Source organism: Saimiri boliviensis, chromosome 10 (assembly GCF_048565385.1).
Source record: "Saimiri boliviensis isolate mSaiBol1 chromosome 10, mSaiBol1.pri, whole genome shotgun sequence".
In the NCBI taxonomy this organism is placed as follows: Eukaryota; Metazoa; Chordata; class Mammalia; order Primates; family Cebidae; genus Saimiri; species Saimiri boliviensis.
In genome coordinates, this window is record NC_133458.1 from 94,533,557 (window position 1) to 94,558,178 (window position 24,622).

The 24,622-nt window shown below is 42.0% G+C and overlaps 1 protein-coding gene across 2 annotated transcripts in view; it reads right to left on the reverse strand.

Annotated features, from left to right (window-relative positions):
- JAZF1 (JAZF zinc finger 1) overlaps nt 1-24,622 on the reverse strand; it is a 349,651-nt gene that overhangs the window by 244,486 nt on the left and 80,543 nt on the right. The window contains exon 1 of one of the 2 annotated variants that reach the window (XM_074379648.1): nt 2-24,622. This exon is cut by the window's right edge and continues 19,006 nt beyond it. The exons of the other annotated variant lie outside the window; for it this stretch is intronic. Coding sequence (XP_074235749.1) covers nt 2-44 — 43 coding nt within the window. The 5' untranslated portion in view covers nt 45-24,622. The remainder of the gene's footprint in view (nt 1) is intronic. 2 annotated transcript variants of the gene reach the window in all.

Below are 24,622 nucleotides of genomic sequence, written 5' to 3' on the forward strand. Positions count from 1 at the left end.
CTATGCAGCAGGCCACGTTTCAAATACTTTGCTTCTAATCTCATCACAACATCCAATATGCTGTTAATAACCTTTACTGACTGCAGCGATGGCTTACAAACCCTGCTGATTGTTCAGCCAGCACCATGGATCAGGGAGTAATCTAGAGGCGTAACTCAGAGATACTGCTGGTCTGGGTCCAGACCATTGCAATAGCAAATATCACAATAAAGTGAGTCACACTGATTTTTTTGATTTCCCGGTGCACATAAAAGTTATATTTACACTCTACTGTAGGCTATGAAGTGTGCATTAACATTATGTGTAAAAAAAGTACATATCTTAATTTTACAATATTTTGTTGCTAAAAAATGCCTTGTAAAAATGCTTAGTCATCTGAGCTAGATCTACTGGATCTTTGCAGCTTCTCCATCGGCACCAGCTGCCTCACCTTGCACTTTCACATTATGGAGCTGGCTTAGTTTCTTACACTTCGTGAAGCAACTTCTGCTAGCTTTCAACTTTTCTTCTGCAGCTTCCCCACCTCACCCAGCCCTCACAGAACTGAAGAGACTTGAAGCCTCGGTCTGGATGAGGCTTTGGCTTGAGGGATGTTACAGCTGTGTTGACCTTCTGTCCAGACCACTCAAGACTTTCTCCATATCAGCAATAAAACTGTTCCGTGTTCTTATCATTTGTGTGTTCACTGGAGTAACACTTTTAATTTCCCTCAAGAACTTTTTAACTTTTTTCTCACATTTACAACTTGGCTAACTGGTGCAAGAGGCCAAGCTTTCAGCCTGTCTCGGCTTTCAACATGGCTTCCTCACTAAGCTTAATCCTTGCTAGATTTTTATTTAAGTGAGAGATGCATTACTCTTTCTTTCACTTGAACACCTAGAGATCATCATAAGGTTACTGAACTGGTCGAATTTCAATACTGTTGTGTCTTAAGGAACAGGCAGGCCCAGGGAGAGGGAGAGAGGCAGAGGAAGGGCCTGTTGATAGAGCAGTCAACACATAAAACATTTATTGATTAAATTCACCGTCTTCTATGGGTCCAGGTCGTGACACCACCAAACAATTACAACAGTAATGTCAAAGATGATCACAGATCACAGTAACAGATACGATAACAGTGAGATTTAAAATATTGCAAGAATTACCGCAATGTGACACAGAGACACAAATCGAGCACATGCCATTGGGAAAATGGCTACAAACCTTCAATTTGTAAGAAAATGCACTATCTGCCAAGCGTGGTAGAGCAAGGTATGCCTGTATTAGGGAAGGGAAGGCATCAAAGTTCCTAAGAAGACACAGAGTAGTAAGCTGGTAAATTAGGGCAAACGTCAAGAAAATCCCATGGGGACCAGCACAGGAAAAGCGGCTGGCAGAGACGAAGCAGGCCTTGCATTCTTTGATCTCAGGGCAGTGGAGGACATCTCTGGGATGTGACCAGCTCAGGTTAAGGTTTTGGGACAGGCTAAGCCCAGTACTGTTACTCTTTAGTAAGCCTGAAATGGAGCCAGCCCCTCCCCATAGAAATCACATTACGATGAGGAAGTCCCATGCAGATAAAGAGTAAACACGCACCCCCTCGGAGGAACCCATACCAGCATGGGGGAAGGCATGCAGGAGAGCCTGGGGGGCTGTGCCTGCCGGGGGAGCAGGAGGGAGAGCATCCAGCACTTCTCGGCTCCACGTGCTTTTTCCAAGGTTTGGTCATAACCAGCACCAAAAAAAAAAAAGCAAGCTGCGCCATTCTCCCCGCTGTTCTATGTCTTCACGCTGCTTAGCTGGTGTTTTAGGGGCTTGAAAGGTAGCTGGGGCTACAGAACACAGTGCCCATGCACTTGGGCAAGCTGGTGGGCCTGGGGCATTGCAGCAGCCTCTGCTCCACGCTCTCTCCTTGTCCAGAAGCCTCGACACCACCAGAGAGTGAAGTGAGACAAGACCCCCCAGAAGACTTTAGTAAAACATCAAGGCCAGGGAGTTTGTGATACTCAAAACCTTATGGAGGATGACTCAGTCTGCATTTATGTGTGTTTTCATCTTTCCAGAGAGAGAGAAAAAATTAATACAGACTGAATTTTCTCTATTTCTATTCATTTGCATATTGTATCATTTTCATTACAACAAAATGCTGCACTTAAAAAGATCATTACAGTAAAGCTCATATTAATCTATATGCCTGGATGATACCAGAGTTTAACAAGTGTTTACAGAAAAAGTCAATGACTGACAGTAATACTGAGGGGCTAAAAAAGTTGATCTCTAACATGACTTTCAACCTAAAAATGCGACATTCTGTGATAACGAATACGTTTATTATTTAAAAGTCCTTAGGCTATTTTAGAGGAAAGCATGTGTGACGATTATGAGAGAGTATCTGGAGACTTGAAACTTTAGCCTGCTACATCATCCTTTAGACAGGTCCCTCTGACAAAATGAAGTGACACTTGGTAGAATTTTTCAGACAAATCCTGCCAAAGCATCACCTCCTTTAAGACAATGCGTGGGGGCACGGGGAGGCGCGGATGTCCCTAACCCTTGCCGCCCTTGTCTATTGGGCTTTCTCTGCAACATTTCACCGGACTGACCCCTCCCTCCTGGGCTTCCCCTTGCTCTCCCGCCTCTGCCCATTCACTCTGCTCCTGTGCGGACTCCCTTTACTCTGTCCCTCCTCGGTGAGTCCTTGGCCTCGGGGATCTTCTTAAGTGCTCTTCTCACGCCACACGGTCTTTCCTCTCCTATGGTTTTGGTTAATACCTGTATGGCGATGGCTCTCAAATCTCTTCCTCCAGCTCCAGCCGCCTATTACTGTACAACCAGTAGCTCCCCAGGCTCCAGTATGTTTGAAGCTCCTCTGCCCTGGTCCTCCTTGCAGCCTCTTCTGGGTGAAAGGCACATGTCCAACCAGCCACCCAGGAGCCATCCTTGGCCCCTCTCTAGGACCTTACTCCTCACGTCCCAGAAATCCCCAAGGACTGTGCATCCACCTGCTGAACATCACTGGAGTCCACTCCCAACTCCACTCAGGGCAACTGCAAAGGAGGCCTTGGCCTCGGTGCCACCATGACTACTCCCTGCTCTGCAAGGTGGCCAGGGTCAGCCTCTCAAATGCTGATCTGGTCGCCTCAATCCCAGCTCAGAAACCACCAGTGCCTTCCTACAACCTGTGAGACAGTCGAAATGGCTCCAACTGGGTTCTCAAGGCCCTTCCAGAGCTGACCACCATTGAGCACTCCAGCTTCCCCCTAATGGAAACACTTTTTCTCACCTCCTTTGCACCTGCTGCACGCGTGGATTAAAATGCTTTCCCTTGGGCCGGGCGCGGTGGCTCAAGCCTGTAATCCCAGCACTTTGGGAGGCCGAGGCGGGTGGATCACGAGGTCAAGAGATCGAGACCATCCTGGTCAACATGGTGAAACCCCGTCTCTACTAAAAAATAAAAATTAGCTGGGCATGGTGGCGCGTGCCTGTAATCCCAGCTACTCAGGAGGCTGAGGCAGGAGAACTGCTTGAACCCAGGAGGTGGAGGTTGAGGTGAGCCGAGATCGCGCCATTGCACTCCAGCCTGGGTAACAAGAGCGAAAATCCGTCTCAAAAAATAAAAGAAACCAAAAAAAAAAAAAAAAAAAATGCTGTCCCCTATCCAAATCCCCTTGACCTGGCTGGGGCCACTGCCTTCTAGCTTTTCGGCTTCTGGTAAGTTTTGCCTGAACCCCCTCAACCCTAGATCAAGTGCCCCTTCCATGTGCTCTCTTTGGGTTCACATCTCTCAGTTTAGCCCTCGTGCCTCAAGTGTATTTCCTGTGACTTCTCAGGATCCCTGCCCGACTCCTGCATAAAACCCTAAGGCTGTCTCAGTCATTTCACAACCCGGCAATCTGCACAAGGCCTACCACATGACAGGCACTCCATGGATATTTACTGAATAAATAAACTCATAATTAGGAATATTTTAGTACCTGACCTATGAGCTATTGATACATAATGGGAGTACCATCGGTTTCAGAATAAGACAGACCTGGGTTCCCACCCCAGCTCCACAGCTCACAAGCTATGTGATCTCAGAAAATGCATAGAAACTTTTTAAGGCTCAGTTTCCAAAGCTGTAAGAGCATAACCAACCACTTACTTTGCAGGGTTGTTGTGAAGATTAAAATACACACAGCATATGAAGTGCCAAGAGAGCTGCATGATTTTGTATTTTTCAACATGCAGTGCTACAAACTTCTTTATCACTATGCCAATTAATGCTATTGCTGCCTTAACCCACCAGTCATCAGAGACATTTTTAAAGTTCTTTATGTGAGCATTATTCAAGGAAAAGCCTTGTCCATGGAGCCAGCCAGTAAAAACACTGGTCCCTGACATTGAGTAAGACAATGTTGCAACAATGTTATAATGTTATAAGCAACACTGTCTAACCCAACCAACTCAAGGCCCAGTGTTATGACTCAAGCAGGCTGGAACATCCAATAATTTCTGCCAACCTAAGAATTATTGGTATTGCTTCTACATCTTACATTTTATAACAAGTCTAACAATATAAAGAACATAGTGAAACGGCTTGTTTCTTTACAGGATTATCGAATGAGGGCAGATGTCATGGGTATATTTCGATAAATATTTTGGGCATGACAAACAGTACTGAGATATATGCCAGTCTTGTAACCACCACACTGCAACTTTCTGCTGCCTTCTGAAGACTGTGGAAAAGCCTCCTTGTGAGGGGGGGGTGGAATAAAGACAAGGAGGTTCTGAGAATGAGAAGAGAAAACCTAACCCTTGCCCAGTATCACCGTGGGTTTAACAATTTTGCTTTATGGATTTTATGGCACAATCCAGTCTCCCCATTTCCCCAAAACAAAAACAAACTAACGGCAACAACAAAAACCCTTCCCATCAGGCCAACTAGTAGCTTTGGAACCAATTACAAAGTACTATGAGATGACTCTTTAAATGAAAACTCTTAAGCTATACACCAAGTCAAGTACATTGTGGGAGTTGAACTCTTACTTCAAAAGTGTGGGTTCTGACCATGGCCTCCAATGCAACCTCCCTCAAATTCCAAGAGAGTTAACCCTGGCTTCCCGTCAGGAAGTTTGCTCTCACAAACTTGTACAAGTACTGCCTATTAAAAAGTGTATGGGTTCCTTTAGTCTTTTTGTGCCATGGTCAGTAAGGGCACTGAAGAAATCCTGAACTTCTAAGGGTGACCCCATCCTCTGGGGGGGGGGGGCAAGCAGCATCGTGCCATCACCATGCCCAGGAGGGAGGCTCAGAAGTGGGCCTGGAGCAGCTCTTGGCAGACTCTTTCTCTTCACAGCAAGAGGCAATCTAAGTTCTAGTTCACAAAGGATGTTTGTTGTCTGCTACGGTTTGAATGTTTTTCCTCTCCAAAGTTCATGTTGAAATTTAAGCCCCAATGTGGCAGTATTAAGAGGTGGGGACTTTAAAGGTGAATGGATTAACATTTATAGATTAGACTGTTCATATGGGATTGGGGCTGGCGGCTTTGTAAGATGAGGCAGAGAGACCTGGGCTGGAGTGTTTGCACACCCTTGCCAATGATGTCCTGTGCTGCCTCAGGATTCTGCAGAGTCCCCACTAGGAAAAAGGCCTCACCAGATAAACCCCTCAACCTTGGACTTCTCAGCCTCCATAACTGTAAGAAATAAATTCTTTCTTTATAAATTACCCAGTTTCAGGTAGTCTCTTGTATGCAACCTTGTCTTGCCCTGCGTGGCCCAGTTCATACCACATTTTCCAAGGCTTGCAAAAACTAAGCTTTGCCCTAGAATTCTTGTTGAGAAGGATCTGAAACATACGATTTTTATGTGGCTAACTGGCATAAAATCCCAAAGACATTAATACAGAATGATTTTTAAAATATCTTCTGATATGTACCATATCGTGTTTAATATGTTCCCTTCTGGTTTAAAATGTATTCTCTAACTGTATAGTATTTCCTTAGAAAAACTGAACAAGATGAGCAATAAGAAATCCTATTTATTTAAAATTTTTCTCTGTAAAGTACATAAAACTTGAAATTTTTATATGCAGCTTAGGTGTTCATAAACCTACAAATAGGTAAGTGGAACACTTAAATCTTTTCCTGAAAATATCTTTGTTTCCCTGGACTAAGACCTCATATTCAAAGTGTCATCCCCCCGTGATTTTTTATGACCATGTTATAAACCCCTCCAAAAATGGGGTTTACAATGGAAGTGTTGACATCATGTTAACTATTGCTTTGCAATCTGAGCTCAGTAATCAAGGCCCATTATATTTATGAGGCAGGTAAAATCTGTAGCCATTAATCACACAGCCATATTGACAGATTCTAGGTTTGAGGTCCAGCAAAATTAATGTATCCCATTTCTTTTATCACTGATACCATGAAGAAAAGTTGCAGGCAGTTTTAGAATTGTGAGGCTTTTACATTTTTACAGAAATCCAGAGGCAGACTTGTTGAAACACTGCATTTATTTACACCTGCTGTGGTCAGATTCTGTACATCTGCAACGTACTAGAGAAGATTTTTCTTTCCCATAGATAATTCATGAGAATTACATGCATTTGCACAAACACAGCCTTTGTAGAAGAGCACTACAATCATGAATTCTATGTATCCATATGCCTAATCCACACTGAGGTTGTACCAAATTGTGATTAATTACCAAAAGAATATCCCACTCCTAAATTCTAATTCAACATCCCTATATAAAACAATCTAAAATGTCAGCACTCTGTCTTTATGACATCATGCCATCCCAATAATTCTGTTTTACAAGTAAATTCCTATTATACATTAATAAGGGCTGTTGGTGGCTAAACATCTTGCCTCCCGAGTAATGACTGGGGTGAAGGCAATTAGAGCAGCCAGGTGCAGCTGAGCTGGGTACTCATAAAAGTTTTTAAATTTTACTATTTCCGTTTCATTTGGGGAGATGCATTCCAATCTGCCCAAATTAAAGAGGAGGCTCTGCCCATGTTTTCAGCTGTTGTATGTTCTAACCATTACTGATAAACCCCTTTAATATTTCTTTGCTCCTTAGAAGCTGATGATCTGAGGAGTTCAAGTTTCACCATGAGCATCTATATTTCACTGCCTGTCACAGCAGTTACTCCAGACACACATATACACGCACACACACAGAGTCCCAGGTTAACAGAGCAGCACCTTCATTTAAGACTTTCTGGGGCAGCCCTGAGTAGTAAAATTGATGCATGAAAGAAAGAACCTTACTCACTTGGTTAAAGTGTTTTTGCTGTAATTAGTTTGGGTCAGTGGAGGAGACATCAAATTAAAGTTTTATGTCATAATAGGAGCGATGATTTTCCCATTACAAGAAAATCAATTTCCTTCTACAAACTACAAACACTACATAAAAGAATTAATAAGTGTAAAGACTTAACACATCTGAAGCAAGAGAAAAGGTTACCACTGATGATGACAAATATCCTTAGAAGTAGAATTTTAAAAAGAGTTAACAACTTCCCCACAGTAGTATTATAAGGGTGATGTACCCTGGGAAATTTTCCTACCATTCAGAAAACACAGAGCCCTTTATTTAACCTATTATGTGTCTTTTTTCTCTTTACTCTGTAACTCATACTAATCAATTTAATTCAGTTAAAAAATGTTAATGTTATAAACAATCAGTTTTATGATACCAAATGACTGACTTAAGTAGGCTTTTGTTTAGTTTTCAACAAGTTTCACGGATACTCTATGCATTAATGATCAGAGAGACAAAAGTAACTATGTCGCAGCTGCTAATCTAAGGACCAACACCATCCTTAAAAGCTGGATTCATGCTGCTGACAGTAAGGCAGGGTCTCAATTGATTTCGAGAATATATCAGCCAGAGCTATTCTAGGAAGCAATCTTGGAAGGGCCCCTTTAGAAGTTAAAAAAAAAAAAAAATCATACTCCATTTGATTTCAGAGGGCAAAATAGATGTGATTACCTCTGAATGAGAACAGTCCTCAAAAGTGATCCCTAATTTTTTTCTAGGTTGTTCAAGGATTTTCCTTTTCATTTGCTTTATTTTTGATGAAAACGTGACATTTACCAGAGTAGGATTTTTAAAACTAGAGTAGTGCAGTGTTAATTCAGAAAATAACGTCATTCAAAAAAGCACTGTTGGTTTGTATTAATAACCAACTTCTCCATTTTCTAAGGGGAAAAATGGTCACACAAAATGAAGACACTTTGCATACAGTTAATCATCTCTTGCTTCTAAGCAGAGAAAAATGTATCAAGGACTCATTTACTTAGGATAGTGAGCTTCAGAATTCCACATAAGATTTTTCAAAATTTCTAAGGACGTTTTCAGAATTCTTCAGGAATAATGCAAGGAGGAGGCCATTTGTCTATATCAAACAAGGAGCACCAAAATCTAGATGTCATGTCTTCCCTTCCCTCCTTTTGTTCTCCTATATCAATGAAAATGTACCTTTTAAAAGGAAAAAAATAGTCAAAATCAGTATTCTTGAACATTTTCTTTCTCCCCTCCACTTTTTTTCCTGGTGAGAAGGCGAGAGGTAAAGAGAAGGGTTTGACAAAGGACCTTTTTAACTCCTGCTTCCCAGTGGATGTCTCCCTGCCGGCTTTTGAACTACCTCCTTAACCCCTTCATACAGATTAGATGCTCGACATTAACAGACACAGCCTGAAAACCAGGGGGTCTGAAAACACATCCCTTCCCGGAACTTAACAGTCATTTAGGGTTAACATCTGCAGGGCTACCATCTACTGTGAGCAGCAATGGTACAGGGACATGGTAGCCGAGAGCAGTTTCAACTGGTGTCATGTTCCAAAAGTTTCATCGCTTTTAAAACTGCAACTTCTACATTTTTCTGCAAATCTCTCTTCCATACTGCTAAATCCTTTCTGGATTCTGAGATATTTTGCTGCTAGAAGCTAGCTCTCTTACCAGCTCCCAGTGCCTTATAAGGAAATTAAGCAATACATTAATAAGTGCTATTGGTGCCTCTCTTCTGGCCACTGAGCCACAACTAGGTTGCAGGTAATTAGACCTAAAGGGTCCATTGTCAAACACACCTCTCCTTTTCCTAATTACCTGAGAAAACCTCAGTAAGTCCCAACTTTAATAGTAGTGCTTCCTGCCACAGGGATCAAAGTCAGAGGAGTGTGTGATGAAGTGTAACCAGGTTTGTTTAAGGAGTGTCTCCTTTTCCTTCTGCTTCCAACTCTTGTCCTAATATCTCCCAAACAAAAGAGGGCCTGTCTCCATTTCCAAGGACTGGTCCTCTGATTCTCCTCTGCTAGAACTCTGTTATTCACATGCCAACCTGCCATTATGCTATTAAATTACTATTCGCATTCTGTTGTCCCAAGTGTTTATTTTTTATTGTTTTAAATAGGGATGGATGTTTCTGAGAGCTTATACAGTCTCTCTCAGGATAAATTAATTCTTAAACTAATAGTGGACTTCATTCTCATGTAATTCCTCCCTTCAATTAGTTTTATTTTACCAACATCTCTAACTAGGGGGACACTGGACAAATCATCAGCACTGCATATATTCATCGTATTTCCAATCATTGCCAATATCCAACAAGAACAAAAATGCTGCCCAAGACATAATCTCCCATTTGGATACACTTGGTCATCAGAGTACATTCCAATGAGCAATATAAGGAGAACAGAGAATAAAACAATAACGGTATTGAATATTTAAGGGAACTTAAAAATCTAATCCCCATTGTGAGGCTTTGTGGAGATGAGGCCTTTGGGAGGTAATTAGGTCTTAAGGGTAGAGTCCTTGGCCATAATGGGATTAATGCTCTTGTAAGAGAAGACTTGAGAGAACCTGCTTTCTCTCTCTCTCTCTGCACCATTTGAAGACAGCACAACCAAAGCCATCTGCAAACCAGTAAGGGGGCCTTACCAGAATCAATTATGCTAGCACCTTGATCCTGGACTTCCCAGCATTTAGAACCATGAGAAATAAATGGATACCAGTATTGTATTGTAATAGCCCAGGCTAAAACAGAAATTGGTATTGGGAAGTGGAGTGCTGCCTTAAGAAATACCTAAAGATGTGGAAGTGGCTTTGGAGCTGGTTAACGGGTAGAGAGGCTGGAAGGTGCATGCTAGAAAATGTTGATATTGCCGTGAAGGGATTTTGGAAGGTGATTCTGGTGAGGGCTCAGAAAGAAAAGAGTAGAGATACATAGAACGTTTTCATCTTCTGAGAAAAGACGTAAGTAATCCTGTTCAGACGATAGAAATAGGTAGGGTACCAATGAAGGCTCAGACAAATGGGGAAGTTGTTACTGAATAATGAAGGAAGGTAAATTCTTGTCATAAAGTGGCAAAGAACTAGATTGAACTGTGTTCATGTTCTAGCGTTTTGTAGAAGCTAGAAATGGCAAGTGATAAAATTGGCTATTCAGCTGAGAAAATTTCTAAGCAAAGTGTTGAAGGAGGAGCTTGGTTCTTGCTGACTACATATAGTAAAATACAAGATGAGAGAAATTGAGATGAGAGGGAAACAAGAAACTCAGTGGTGAGATTACACCATTTAGACTCAAAAGTCCATGTAAGATTTGGGTCCCCAAGACCACAGGTACCCTCAAATCCATTAGGGTACCACTGTCAGTCAAGAATCAAGGTTGCCCACCAGAGCTTCAAACCCAGTATCCACTGTGGATACTATCAAGTTACTCAACCTCTTTAAACCACACTTTCCTCAACTTTAAAATCAGTTTAATGACTGAACTTACCCCTCGGGCTGTACTGAAGAGTACATAAGATTGCCTGTATAGCTCTTATAGTGCCTAACATACCTCATGAATTCAATGAACATTAACAGTCTTTATCATCATCATCACCCATGAACAACAAATCTCTCTGCCTATTAAAGATGCTAAGATCCAGTAAAACTACAATCTTTTTTTTTTTTTTGAGACGGAGTTTTGCTCTTGTTACCCAGGCTGGAGTGCAATGGCGCGATCTCGGCTCACCGCAACCTCCGCCCTCCTGGTTTCAGGCAATTCTCCTGCCTCAGCCTCCTGAGTAGCTGGGATTACAGGCACATGCCACCACGCCCAGCTAATTTTTTATATTTTTAGTAGAGACGGGGTTTCACCCTGTTGACCAGGTTGGTCTCGATCTCTCGAACTTGTGATCCACCCGCCTCGGCCTCCCAAAGTGCTGGGATTACAGGCTTGAGCCACCGCGCCCAGCCCGTAAAACTACAATCTTAATATCGTTTCCCCAATTTCTTCAATAACCGCCTAACGTGTCTATTCATCTTATTTTTCTTAACTCTAAACATTATTAAATTGAAGCATAAGAATCGAATACAAATTCCAGGCCAACTGCACGCCAAAAGGAAATTATTTTAGTGTTACAATGGATTCTTAGCCTTATCCTATTCTATCTACGTGAAAAGTAAAAACTCACTCTTTGTTTAAAATATCCCATTTGAGCATCACAATCTTCTCTAACACAGCTATTAGTACTCCTGTATAATAGAGAAGAAGAGTGAGGCTTCACTGTTTGATTCACCCGAGGCCACAGGCTGGTAGCTGGCAGCGCCTGAATCAAAGCCGACGCACCTCGCTTCTCACCTCCTCATCCTCTGTTTCTCTTCCTCTTTTCCTATTCAAGTTCTTAATTTTTCTCTATTCCACAGACTTCTTTCGTTTTAGTTGTTTAATTTGAAAGTTAATTGGCCGGGCGCGGTGGCTCACGCCTGTAATCCCAGCACTTTGGGAGGCCGAGGCGGGTGGATCACGAGGTCAAGAGATCGAGACCATCCTGGTCAACATGGTGAAACCCCGTCTCTACTAAAAATACAAAAAAATCAGCTGGGCATGGTGGCGTGTGCCTGTAATCCCAGCTACTCAGGAGGCTGAGGCGGGAGAATTGCCTGAACCCGGGAGGCGGAGGTTGCGGTGAGCCGAGATCGCACCATTGCACTCCAGCCTGGGTAAGAAGAGTGAAACTCCATCTCAAAAAAAAAAAGTTAATTAAAATTATTACGATTTGTTCTAATTCTATCAGAGGGAATAACATTATTCTTATTTTTACATACTTTTGAGAGATGTACTTTCTTCTGTCAACCTGAATTTCAATTTTTTATTATGTCTCAAACAGACGTCCATATTTCATGAATATTTAATGTTTCCTCCTAACAGTCATGTTATTTTTCACAACTATTTAAAACCACAGTTGTTAAACTAGGTATTTACGAGACATTTTCCCTTGCTCCCAATATGCTACCATAACAATTTTCCCACTAAGAACATTCTTAAAATAGTTTAGATTTTTTAATTTAGGTACTTCCCATTAAATCCACTTTTGGAAAAAAGAGAATATATTTTTACTTTTTTTTATGGCCTTAAAACCAACTTAATACTAATGTGAACAAAGACCTGAATGAAGAGCTCAATGTAAGTTAAATTATATACACACACACACACACACACACACATACATACATACACACACACACATATATACACACACACACATATATACATATACATACATACACAGAAAAAGATCAAAGGAAAATCTTTTTAATGTAAACTTTATTACTTTGAGGCTTTAAAATTCAGAAACACACTTCAACATTTATATCACTGTTAGAATAGTCAGCGCGTGTATGGCCCAACTGGAAAATATTCTCTTGTTTTCAGTGATGATGGGTCTTTGAATCCTGTGTAATAGAACTGAAAAGACATACCTCCTATCTTAGCATGTCAATAGGTCAAAACTCGGTAAAGTCAACTCAGTAATAACATTTCAGGCGGTCCAAGTATGTTACCTTAGCATAAAATTTGCTGATGACTTAATTACCCAAGTACATAGCAACATTGAACTTCCAGTGAGAAAAGGTTTAGATTTTGGTAAACTTTTCAATACTGTCTTTTTCCTCTCATTGAGGATATATTTGAGGTATTTCATATGACCATGTATATATGTAAACACAATGTTGTATTTGTGTATATATGTAAACACTGTAATTACATATATAAAGGGCACTCAATGAGGAGTCAATGTTTAAACTATCAACTTTTAATTAGTTTCAAATTATATTTTTTTAGCCTGACAGCAATAATCTAAACTCTAACACCCCATTTCAGAGAAAAAGGAAAAAAAAAAAAAATTACCAACCAATGTCAAAGTAGACAAAGAAGGAAATTAAAAATGTCATTTTTAGAAATGGCAGCTCCTTATTTTTGGCTTCTATTTAGTTAAAATGCACAGTTGGACTGTGCTTTGATATTATACTGCCTTTTCAGACAAGTGGTAAGCAATTTTAAAAGTATATAAAAAAATTAAAAGCAGGGAAGGAAAGGAAAAAAAGAAAAACTGCTTAAATTACTTCATAGAACTGCTTTTAGAAATTTCTGGCTGGATGCGGTGGCTCACATTTATAATCCTGGCACTTTGGAAGGCTGAGGCAGGCAGAGTGCTTGAGCCCAGGAGTTTGAGTCCCGCCTGGGCAACATGGTAAAACCTGATCTATACAATAATAACAATAATAATAAGCTCCAAAATTTAGCGGAGTGTAGTGACTTGTGCCTGTAGTCCAGCTACTTAGGAGGCTGAGATGGGAGGAGCACCTGGGCCTGGAAAGATGGAGGCTGCTGTAAGCTATAATCCCACACGGCACTCCAGAGTGGGCAGTAGACTGAGGTCCGATTTCCCCCCACAAAATGGAAAGAAAAGAAAAAAGGAATTTTTTATCTAGAAATTTCCATCCATGGACAAACAATCAATACAGTATTTCATGTAACTTAAATTATCTTTCTTAAAACATGTCCCTGAAAGGGTTCCTACAAAGTGTTCTAGTTCTAGTTGCCACGTGCATTTGAAGAACATAGAAAGGCATAATCTTTTTAAAAGCATTTTTAAATTTTGATGTTTCAATACTTCAGTATGACTTATCACCCCTTACTTCCCACCATTAATTAGCATCTGTGAATTCGGTGTTTGACATGGTTTGGCTGTGTCCCCACCCAAATCTCATCTTAAACGTAGCTCCATAATTCCTATGTGTTGTGGGAGGGGCCTGGTGAGAGATAACGTAATCATGGGGGTGGTTTCCCCCAAGCTGTTCTCCTGGTAGTGAATAAGTCTCACAAGATCTAAAGGCTTTATAAGGGGTTTCCCTTTTCACTTGATTCATTCTCTCTTGTCTGTTGCCAGGTAAGACATGCCTTCTGCCTTCCAACACGATTGTGAGGCCTCCCCAGCCACATGGAACTGTGAGTTCACTAAAACTCTTTATTTATAAATTACCCAGTCTCAGGTATATCTTTAACAGCAGTGTGAAAACAGACTACTGTTCGTTGCAAACAAAAAAATTACTGATTGGATAACTTCAAACTTAAGTATCTGAAAAACTTGATTCTTGATCAATTACCACTTACATATGTTCCTTTCAACTTGCTAAAAATTTCTCCTACCTACATATGTTCCTTTCAACTTGCTAAAAATTTCTCCTAGTATATGACCATTTCACATTGCCAAAATATAGTCAGTTGTCTCAGGCAGCAAGTTCACTGGGTTGTTCTGCCCATTCGGGGGCAATGAGAGTGCCACAGTGATATTTCACTTCTCACTGAGCTTTGGGCACACCCAAAAGACAGGTGCCTGCCTGCAGATGTTGACCACTGCCTCTTCTTTTCAAATGCTGCATCGCCCCCCTGTGGCAATGCCTGCAAGCAAGCCAATAGCAAGAATGCCTTTTAGAACGAACTGCACACAAAAGTAAGGGTGTGATGAGCAGAAGCCAGGGTGGGAAGAATGTATTCTTTGCTCAGGACAACTTGACCCTCCCTCTTCAGTACTCTACATATTCATTCGCAAATCTTTATCAAATGTTACAAGCACATCATAAACGTGGAGATACCACAGGGCAGACCGCAGTCCTGGCCTTAACTGGAACTTAAGATTCTTGTGTGGCCAAAGCAAGAGACAGTATGTGAAAACATATAAATAAAATCATTTCAGACACTGATACATGTCCCCACGTCTCAGAGGTGAGAAGAAGTATGTATGTTCAAAATACAGTAAGGCTATGAGAAGTGGTAATATGCAAAAATCAGCAATGTAACCCTCTGAAGTGGAGCTCAGAGGCAAAAGAAATTTTTGTATTTCTTTTTCTGATCAAGAGAGGGTCTAAAAGTAAATCGTCTGCCTCTCCAATATCCCTTCTTTCCTCTTCCCATCAGTATAGATCCCTGATGTTCACTCAGAACAGAGGCTACATTTACACAGCTGGCAAGGGGTGGGGCAGAAACCAAAGGGCTGACTTGCCAAATACCAGCAGTCTCCTTTCCAGCCCCAGCATCGCTTCTCCAGGGCTGCTCGCTTCTGCCTAACCGCTCTATAGCACGAAAGGCCTGGACATGCTTGGACTGGCTTGGGTTTTGTCCTGACACATCAGCCAGCTTGTTTGTGACCCTACACATATTAATAAGTTCTGTTTCCAAACTGTCATCTGCTGAAAAGCAGCCACCTATTTTACAGGAATGCCATGAGGGAAGAATGAACCACGAGGCATCCAGCACTTGAAAATTTCTGGCAGAAGGGCAAGCAGACCGAAGCCTCTCCTTCCAGGCAGAAATACCTGCTTCACCTCCACTTATTCATGTTTTGCTTGTGGTACTTTTTAAACTTTTAAAAAAATTTTTGCCAGCTCAGCCCCACCCTGCGGCTGGAGGGAGCCAAGGGCCGAGCCGCACCTGCTCATGGTGTTTTAATGATGCTCTCTTTCCTTCACTGCCCTCAATCATGCTACCAAAGCCCCCTTAATAAGGCGGCAAAGAGGAAACACACAGAATTACATCTGGAGTCCCAACAAGGAAGAAGCCCCACCCAGAAAAACTGGCACCCCAGAGAGGGGCACAGTCTCTACTCTGTGCTTTGGTGTACCTGATTCCCACATGTACCCAAGGGTGTGCCATCTCTGAATCTGAGAAGCTCCCATAGCAACAAAGCCAAACTACTTTCAAGGCTCCACACAACCTATCCCGTCTTGTTCCCGCAAGTCTTCAGTTTCATCCAAGCCTATCTCTTCATTCTCCATCAAGAGCACACAATCATTCTATGTATTTGTTCACTCTCCCGGACCTCCTACGCAGACCCTCTATTAGTCCATTTTCACACTGCTATGAAGAACTGCCTGAGACTGGGTAATTTATAAAGGAAAGAGGTTTAATTGACTCACAGTTCAGCATGACTGGAGAGGCCTCAGGAAACTTATGGTCATGGTGAATGGCAAAGAGGAAACAAAGCATCTTCATCACAAGCAGGGAGGAAAGAGAAGTGCCAAGTGAAGTGGGAAAGAGCCCCTTACAAAACCATCAGATTTTGTGAGAACTCACTCACTATCATGAGAACAGCGTGGGGGAAACCACCCCCATGATTCAATCACCTCCACCTGGTCTCTCTGACACATGGGGATTATAGGGATTATAATTCAAGATGTGATTTGGGTGGGGACACAAGCCCTAACCACATCAAGCCCCTACCTCAAGCAATTCTCTGGCTTTCTGCTAATCTTCAGCCCACCTGTCCTAGCAGAGCCTCTGCTGCCTTCCAACAGGTAATCATGGTCCCCTTCTCCAAACCTCAAATCCCTATGGGATCCCAAGAGGGCATCAGTCATCTTAGGCTGCCATAAGAGAATACCACCGCCAGGGTGGCCTGAACAACAGAAGCAGTTCTGGAGAGCAGAAGTCCCAGATCAAGGCACCAACAGGAGTGTTCAGCTGAGGTCTTGCTTCCTGGCTCATCGACTGGTCTTCTTGCTGTGTGCTCACACAGCTGAGACAGAGGGCTCTGGTGCTCCTCCTCTTCCTATACCAGCAATAGCTCTTATCAGGCCCTACCCATCTGACCTCATTTAACCTTCATCATCTCTTCAAAGGCACCATCTCCAAATACCTTGGAGGTCAGGGCTTCATACATAACAGCAAGGATGGCGTGAGGCAGAAGACACTAAAAGGGAGAGGAGTACGCAGAACTGAAAGGGAGGCCACTGTAAAGGGAGAAGGGGAGGCAGGGCCTCTGTCTGCTCTTAGAGTTGGAGAAAACAAGAATGAAGGGAATGAGATGGCCAGAGGGTAGGGCTACTGAGAAGTTCTGTGGTGAAGAAAAAATTATGAGTAAAAGGCAACACTGTTGGTTATAAGGGACAATAGGCTATAACAAGAAGCAGTCCTTTGGTGTTAACGCTCTGAAGGTCACAGACACTTGACTGGACCACGTAAATCGGAAATGAGTTTCCCCCCACCCCCATCATAAAAATAACTGAAACCCTTACACACATAATGAAAATCTTACTATCCACTATTGAGCAAGGAAAAACACTTACTATCAAATTAAATATTTTGCCTTCTATATGCGTTAGCAAAATGATTTACATAATAATTACACTTTTCACATAATCATATTGATGACTCAAAAAAATTCATAAAACACAACTGTAGCTCAAATCTATTCTGAACAATTTATCTTCTTACTAGAAAATGGCCAATAAAAGACCATTTTTAAACTTTTTCATTTGCAATTAATTTTTGTTTTTTTTTTTTTTAATTCTCAAACTGCATCTGTGTCTCAAAGTAATGGGAACATTCTGGCTCTGGGGTGTAGAAACACAGCCAAGGCCGCGGGATGGCCAGGAAGGCTGACTGCAAATGAAACACTGGCTTACACTGCCCTCTGCTGGTATAATCACCACATTTCAAGTTCCTTCGTTTACAAAGTTGCCGAAAGACGTCCTGTATTTTGAACCAGCAAATTCAAGCCTAATTACTAAAAACAGGTTGTGGAAAATATTACCAAGTGGCGTAAATGCCATCTGCACCACATCAGGCACACATTCCTAATGAAAAGGGCACATGTGTGGAAAGAGGCGGTGCCAAATCACATCTGCTAACCTAATATAAAGGGTTCTTAACTAACTCTTTAAAATATGCATTAAGTTCACAATAACGCCTTAAAATCATCCCGCCTTTCCCACTCAAACCCTGCCATGCCAACCAACTTTTCAAAAAACATATATTGCAAAAAATTAAATCTTGGCTCCCACCATTGCATTTGGGCCTCTGCTTAAATGAGCTCAGCAATAAATAACGGCATGTTACCACAGTTTACAAAATTCATTTTCTAAGTACAGACTTTTTAAAATTTAGATGCTGCTAATTTGCCAGAATGTTGCTGTAAAACATGCCATTTGTTTAAACACACACAACATCAGCCTCCATTAAAATGATTACAGCATCATTCAAAAGTCTGAAGCATTTATTAGGTGTCTCTAATTCCACAGAGCCTTTTACTAAGCCCTGTATAAATGAGTTAAGCCAAATTCCTGCCTCAGCGCTTGTTTCCTAAAACAGATGAAGTCATACACATTGACACAACAGAACAACACAGGCACATTAACTTAAGTGAATGTACTTACATTGTGTCCCTAAGCAAGAAATGGGAGAGTTCTAGGAGCCGGATGTATAAAGGGTGGGCAAGAAGAAATCACAGCTGTCTGCTAATTAGACAGCAAGGCCTCCGGGAGGAGGTGGGATTTCAGGTAGCTGAATGAAGGGGAAGATTCAGGGAGCTAAAATGAAAGGTGGCAGCCACAGGCCTGCTAGAGTCTGGGAGGTCATTTGCATGTAGAACTGGGATGAAGACAGGAAAGAGGTAAATCTTAGAAATGCCACAACTCCCAGCAGCCATACCACAACTTGCTTAACCAAGCCCAGAACACTGTGCACTTCTGCACAGCAGTGCCTGGCTCCAGGCTACTCATTAAGCTCTCAAAGCCACTCCTTAACGTAGCTATTATTATTAAATTCCAAGTTTTACACATGATGAAACTGAAGCACACAAAATGGAACATTGTCTCTAAACCCCAAAAACCTTAAGCTTGCTGCTGCGGACTGAAATATCTGTGCCCCCCGATTCCTGTGTTGAATCTGTAATCGGCAATGTGATGATATTCGGAGTGAAGCCTTGGGAGATGAGTAGGTCATGAGGGTCTCTGGATGGGATTAGTGCCCTCATAAGAAGAGAACACCAGAGAGCTTTTCTTCTCTCTTTTTCTCTTTCTCTCTCTGTGACACTTGTGGACACAGCAAGAAGACAGCCATCCACAAACCAGGAAGCAGGCCCTCACCAACTTGATCTCAGATTCCCCAGCCTCCAGAACAGTGGGAAACAAATGTTTGTGTGTAAGCAACCAGTCTACAGTTTTCATTGTAGCAGCCCAACCTCAGACACTTCTGAGTGCAGGGACCAGGTACAGCTTCTTCATCTTTATGTGGTCAGCACCTAGACAAGTGCCTGGCACATAGGGGATGCACAGAGGCCACCAAGAGGCATCACTAAATGAACGCCACTCAGTCATAATCTCCCCGGTAGAATGTCGATTCTGGTTCGGAATGGAACAGTATTCACTTTTTATTTCAGAGGCTCCTTTATCTAAAGTGCAACTAGATTCTAGTTCTTCTGAACTCTGGGACGCCTCACAATGTGTTCCACTGAGGATAAATCGATGCTAGACTCACAATTCAGCATTTGATGGTAACACATGATTAGCAGTGATGGTGGTAACGGCAACCGCTAACACTGTGTACTGACAACGTGTGGGGCCCTGTGCTAAGCATGTCACACACAACATTTCATCCAACCATCAGGAAAACACTCCGAGGAGAGAAATATGACCATCCTCCAGTGCAACAAGGAAGTCCATAAAGGAAAGTCCACTAATCATGCCCCACTCCTACTCTGGAATTATTTGTAAAACAAAGCAAAATATTCTGAATTCAACGTCCTCTCTCTAGGGCCATGATAGGCTTCTATGAACTACTCTACCTTTTCCTACTAAGCAACAGGGCAGAGTTAGGACGAGGACTGAGGCATGCCAGCATCATTTTCTTGGGACTTTCTGTTATTGCTGACATATTAGCCAACATGACTTGGAATAATGTGGGGACTATTTGCAGTATGGAATGGAAACCTTCCTCTTCTTCTCAAAGAGGATAGTGTGCTTTGTCCAAATGCCCAGTATCTTGTCTCTTATGACTACACTCAGCCGTATCGCCATCCCCAAATTCCAATGCTCTTTAGCATTTGGGACTTATTTCTTAAATGTGTATTCAGCCTGACCAAAAAAAATTCTATGAAATTTTCACTCTCTATTCACAACTTCAGAAAGACTAAAAAGTTTTTTTTTTTTTTTTTAAACAATGACTAAATTCCAGCTTAGAAAAGTTAAAAATTCCAAACTTTGGAATCTCACCAACATGGGGGAGAGGGAGTATGTAAGATGTAACAGCTTTTCACCATTTTTTTTGAGATGGAGTTTTGTTCTTGTTTGCCCAGGCTGGAGTGTAATGGCACAATCTCGGCTCACTGCAACCTCAGCCTCCTGGGTTCAAGTGATTCTCCTGCCTCAGCCTCCTGAGTAGCTGGGATTATAGGCATGCGCCACCACACCCAGCTAATTTTGTATTTTTAGTAGAGGGGGTTTCTCCATGTTGGTCAGGCTGCTCTCTAACTCCCAACCTCAGGTGATCCACCCACCTTGGCCTCCCAAAGTGCTGGGACTACAGGAGTGAGCCACCATGCCCAACCTTTTAAACATTTTAAAAAGCTAACCAGTGACAAAAACAAAACTAATGAACAAAAAGGGGTCCTTACTTTTCTACAAAAAGATACAGCCTTTTAGTCTCCAAGATTTCAGTACTTAGAGCTATACTTGGCCTGCCTCAACACAGGGAGCAGCCAAGAGAAGTTCCTGTGCTCGCTAAGAGAAGAGAGATGCACTAAACATTGTGTTCTTTTTAATGGTTCTGATCATACATATCCAAGTACTTAAAGTCGAGTTTTTGAAAGATGCTTGCTTTCTTCTGTTAATTAGTGTAAATCTAATGTTGGAAGGAAGAATCATGGACAGTGTGTTCCACACTCCCAAATTTATTAGAAAGGACAAACAGGAAAGTTCTGAAGAGAGGGTGGGAGAGAAACCCATCAACCTTAATATATGAGAGTAATACTCTGTCCATAAATCAAATTCAAAATAAACTATAAACCTGAATTTTTAAACTAACACATAAAAGCATTTTTATAAATCACAATCCTTACACAAACTCTGGGTTTTAGACTAGCATCTCTCTAAGCTTGCCTAAAACTTATATAAAGTATACCACTCCAAATCCAAATCAAAAAAGTTTTATTTTTCAAACTATTGATTGTTCAGGTAGAACATATGTATATATAATAACAAGATAAAATCCCTATTAAATGAGGAGGTTCCCACTTACCAGCAGGAAGAGGTACTTTCAGATGGATGGAATTTACCTCTCAGACAACTTCCCAATGCTAGGGTGATTCTGCAAGTTTAATTTATGGTCCTGTATGTTACGCCTCTATGAGCACCATGATGAGTACCCTACAAAATGGCTCAGCTTCACTTAACCCATCCAGAAGTGCCTTCACACTCTGATCACTCTAGACCCAAACTTAAAGGAGTTGAAGAAAGGAAAAGAAAACAGAATTACAAGATCACCATCCATATGCATTGCTTTAAAAATCTGCCGAAATTCTGAGCACCAAAGGTGTGTCTGGAAAAGAATGCAGAGAATAGCTGGACCAAGTCTGTGGTCATGGGAGCACCAAGAAGCAGGTTAGAGGGATCTGTGCATCAACACTGTATTTTGTGATGGGCTAAAAACTGGAAAAAACAAAGCAAAACTTTAAGCAGCACTCATCCACTCTGGATAAAGATTAAACTCTCCATCTAACAATAAGCTGGTGATAGCAGTTACGTACGGGTCCTGTCATCGAAGCACCTGAAAAGATAAAAACATCCTAGTGATTTGTTGTGTGAAGCTGCCTCTTTCAGAACTGCTTTGGAACGTGTTTAGTGACTTGGTAACATAAGCGTTCCCTCAACATTCTGGATACCAACAGAGGCACTGGAAACACAGGAGGAACTCTTTTTATCCTCATCGTGCCACGTTAATTTTGTAAATAACAACACAACTGTGACTTCAAACACAATCTGATTTTTTCCCCACTACAGCTTTTCAACATTTTAACTCTTGCTGTATACCACATATTAAACACGCCTCTATCACAGACACACAGTAATACTATGTGTTATATACTATTTATTACATACATTACGTTACACATTATATTGATTCTACTGCAAGACTAACAAGACTAGGGTGCTCGAGAAGGGCTGAAAGGGAATCACAGAAGGTTCTGACGTATTTAGTTTTGGCTAGCCATGGTGGCTATGCCTGTAATTCCAGCACTTTGGGAGGCTGAGGCGGGAGGATCACTTGAGGCCAGAAGTTTGAGACCAGCTTCAACAACATAATGAGACTCATTTCTACAAAAAAAAAAAAAAGCTGGGTATGATAATGCATGCCTATAGTCCCAGCTACTCAGGAGGTTGCTTGAGCCCAGGAGGCTGGGGCTGCAGTGAGCTGTGATCCTGCCACTGCACTCCAGTCTGGGTGATAGAGCAAGCCTCTGTTTCAAAATAAATAAATTAAAAAAATAAATAAAGTTTAAGCCCATCTTAAGTGTGTGCTTGGTGTACTGGAGAATCTGTAGAAAACAAATACATATTTAATTGCTTGAGGGAAATGCCATTTTTTTTCTTAGCTCAAAGGGGATCAATATGACACAGGATGCATTTAGATGCATTTTTAACAGAATACAGCTAGAAGGATAAAATGCTAATTTTCTATACGTTGTCTTATGAACCACAGAGAAATAAATGGTGCCTCCTCAGACACGTCTCAGTGGCATGGTTGGGGAGTAGAGCCACCCTGGGTGGGTGGCAGGCCTCCAGCAACCCCTCCCAGCCGGTGCCACCACCCTGCCTGCCCAGCACCACGGCGGGCAATGCAGAGGCAGGCAGCTGGAGGGACATCTTAGCTTGGGCTCAAATCCGAAACACAGAAAGAGGTAAGAGACGGACCAAATCCATCCCTGCTCCAACATTTGCTCAAGGTAACCACAAGCAAATAAATGTCTTTATCTCTTAGGGCGTCTGCTATAAAAGTGGAAACAGTAACAGCTATACCTCACAGGACTATTATGAGAACGAAGGACATATTGTGAATAAAATGCCTGGCAATAGCGCCCAGCACATGCTTTGCTCAATGAATAGAAATGATTTTCTTAAGTAGCACTCTCGGATTTCTGGATTTGTTGCCATTGGCAATCCCTAGGTCATTTCTTATCACCATGTCCTTGTAAACCATAGAATAAATACCTAGGCACTGTTTAAGAAAAAAAATACAACAATGTTTAATTATAACATTGTTGGTGGGAGAGAGATATATAATATTTAGCACAAAATCATGTTTTGAAAAAATACATGTGTCTACATATGTGGTTGGAGAAGTATGAGCGGACACACACTGATTTGTAAGCATGATTGTTCTGAGTGGTGTAACTACAATCAACAGCTTAGCTTTCCTTTTGCTTATCTGCTTTTCTAACTTATCTATAGTGAACATACATACATTCCGTAGTTATATAAAAATATGAGAAATCAAAATTCTAATACATTCTAAAAAACAAAATCATTAAGATACTGCTGCTAAAATATCAGAACTAGTACAAATATTTACAATGCCACCTCCAATGCAAAAGCACACGATGACATAAAACAGCAATCAGCCGGGCGCGGTGGCTCAAGCCTGTAATCCCAGCACTTTGGGAAGCCGAGGCGGGTGCTTCACGGGGTCAAGAGATCGAGACCATCCTGGTCAACATGGTGAAACCCCGTCTCTACTAAAAATACAAAAAACTAGCTGGGCATGGTGGCGCGTGCCTGTAATCTCAGCTACTCCAGAGGCTGAGGCAGGAGAATTGCCTGAACCCAGGAGGCGGAGGTTGCGATGAGCTGAGATCGCGCCATTGCACTCCAGCCTGGGTAACAAGAGCGACACTCCGTCTCAACAACAACAACAACAAAAAAACAGCAATCAAAGGTCAGGAACAGCCAGAGGACTCTCATGGCAGAGAAAAAGTGAACTTGACCTTGGGCCCTAACCCAGCTATTCCCCAGCCACGGCCCTTGGTGAGTCATTTATCTTGGGCCTCAGCTTACAATCTTGCCCCAGAGGCAACACTTGCTAGGGATGACCAGGCCCCTCTCCTTGGAACACTGCCTTGGCTTCCAGGTCACTCCCTCCTGGCTTTACCTCCCACCTTGGTGGTACCTCCTTCTTGGTCTCCTACACTGCTTCTTGGATTGCATCCAGTCTATTATTTTAATGCTCACCATTCCCTTGAGTCCTGACCTCTCTCCTGAACTCCAGACACGAACACCAAAAACTACCCACTGGATGCTGGGCATGGTGGTATGTAACTATAGTCCCAGCTACCTAGGTGGCTGCGGTGGGAGGATGGCTGGAGGCCAGGGCTCTGAGGCTATAGTGCACTATGATCATGCCTCTGAAAAGCTACTGCACTCCAGCCTGGGAAGCAGAGTGAGACCCATCTCTAGAATAATTTTTAAAATTGCCCACTGAAAACTATCATTCGGCACCTAATAGGCATCTCAAACTTAACCTGGCCAAAGCAGAGATCCTGATTGCCATCTTC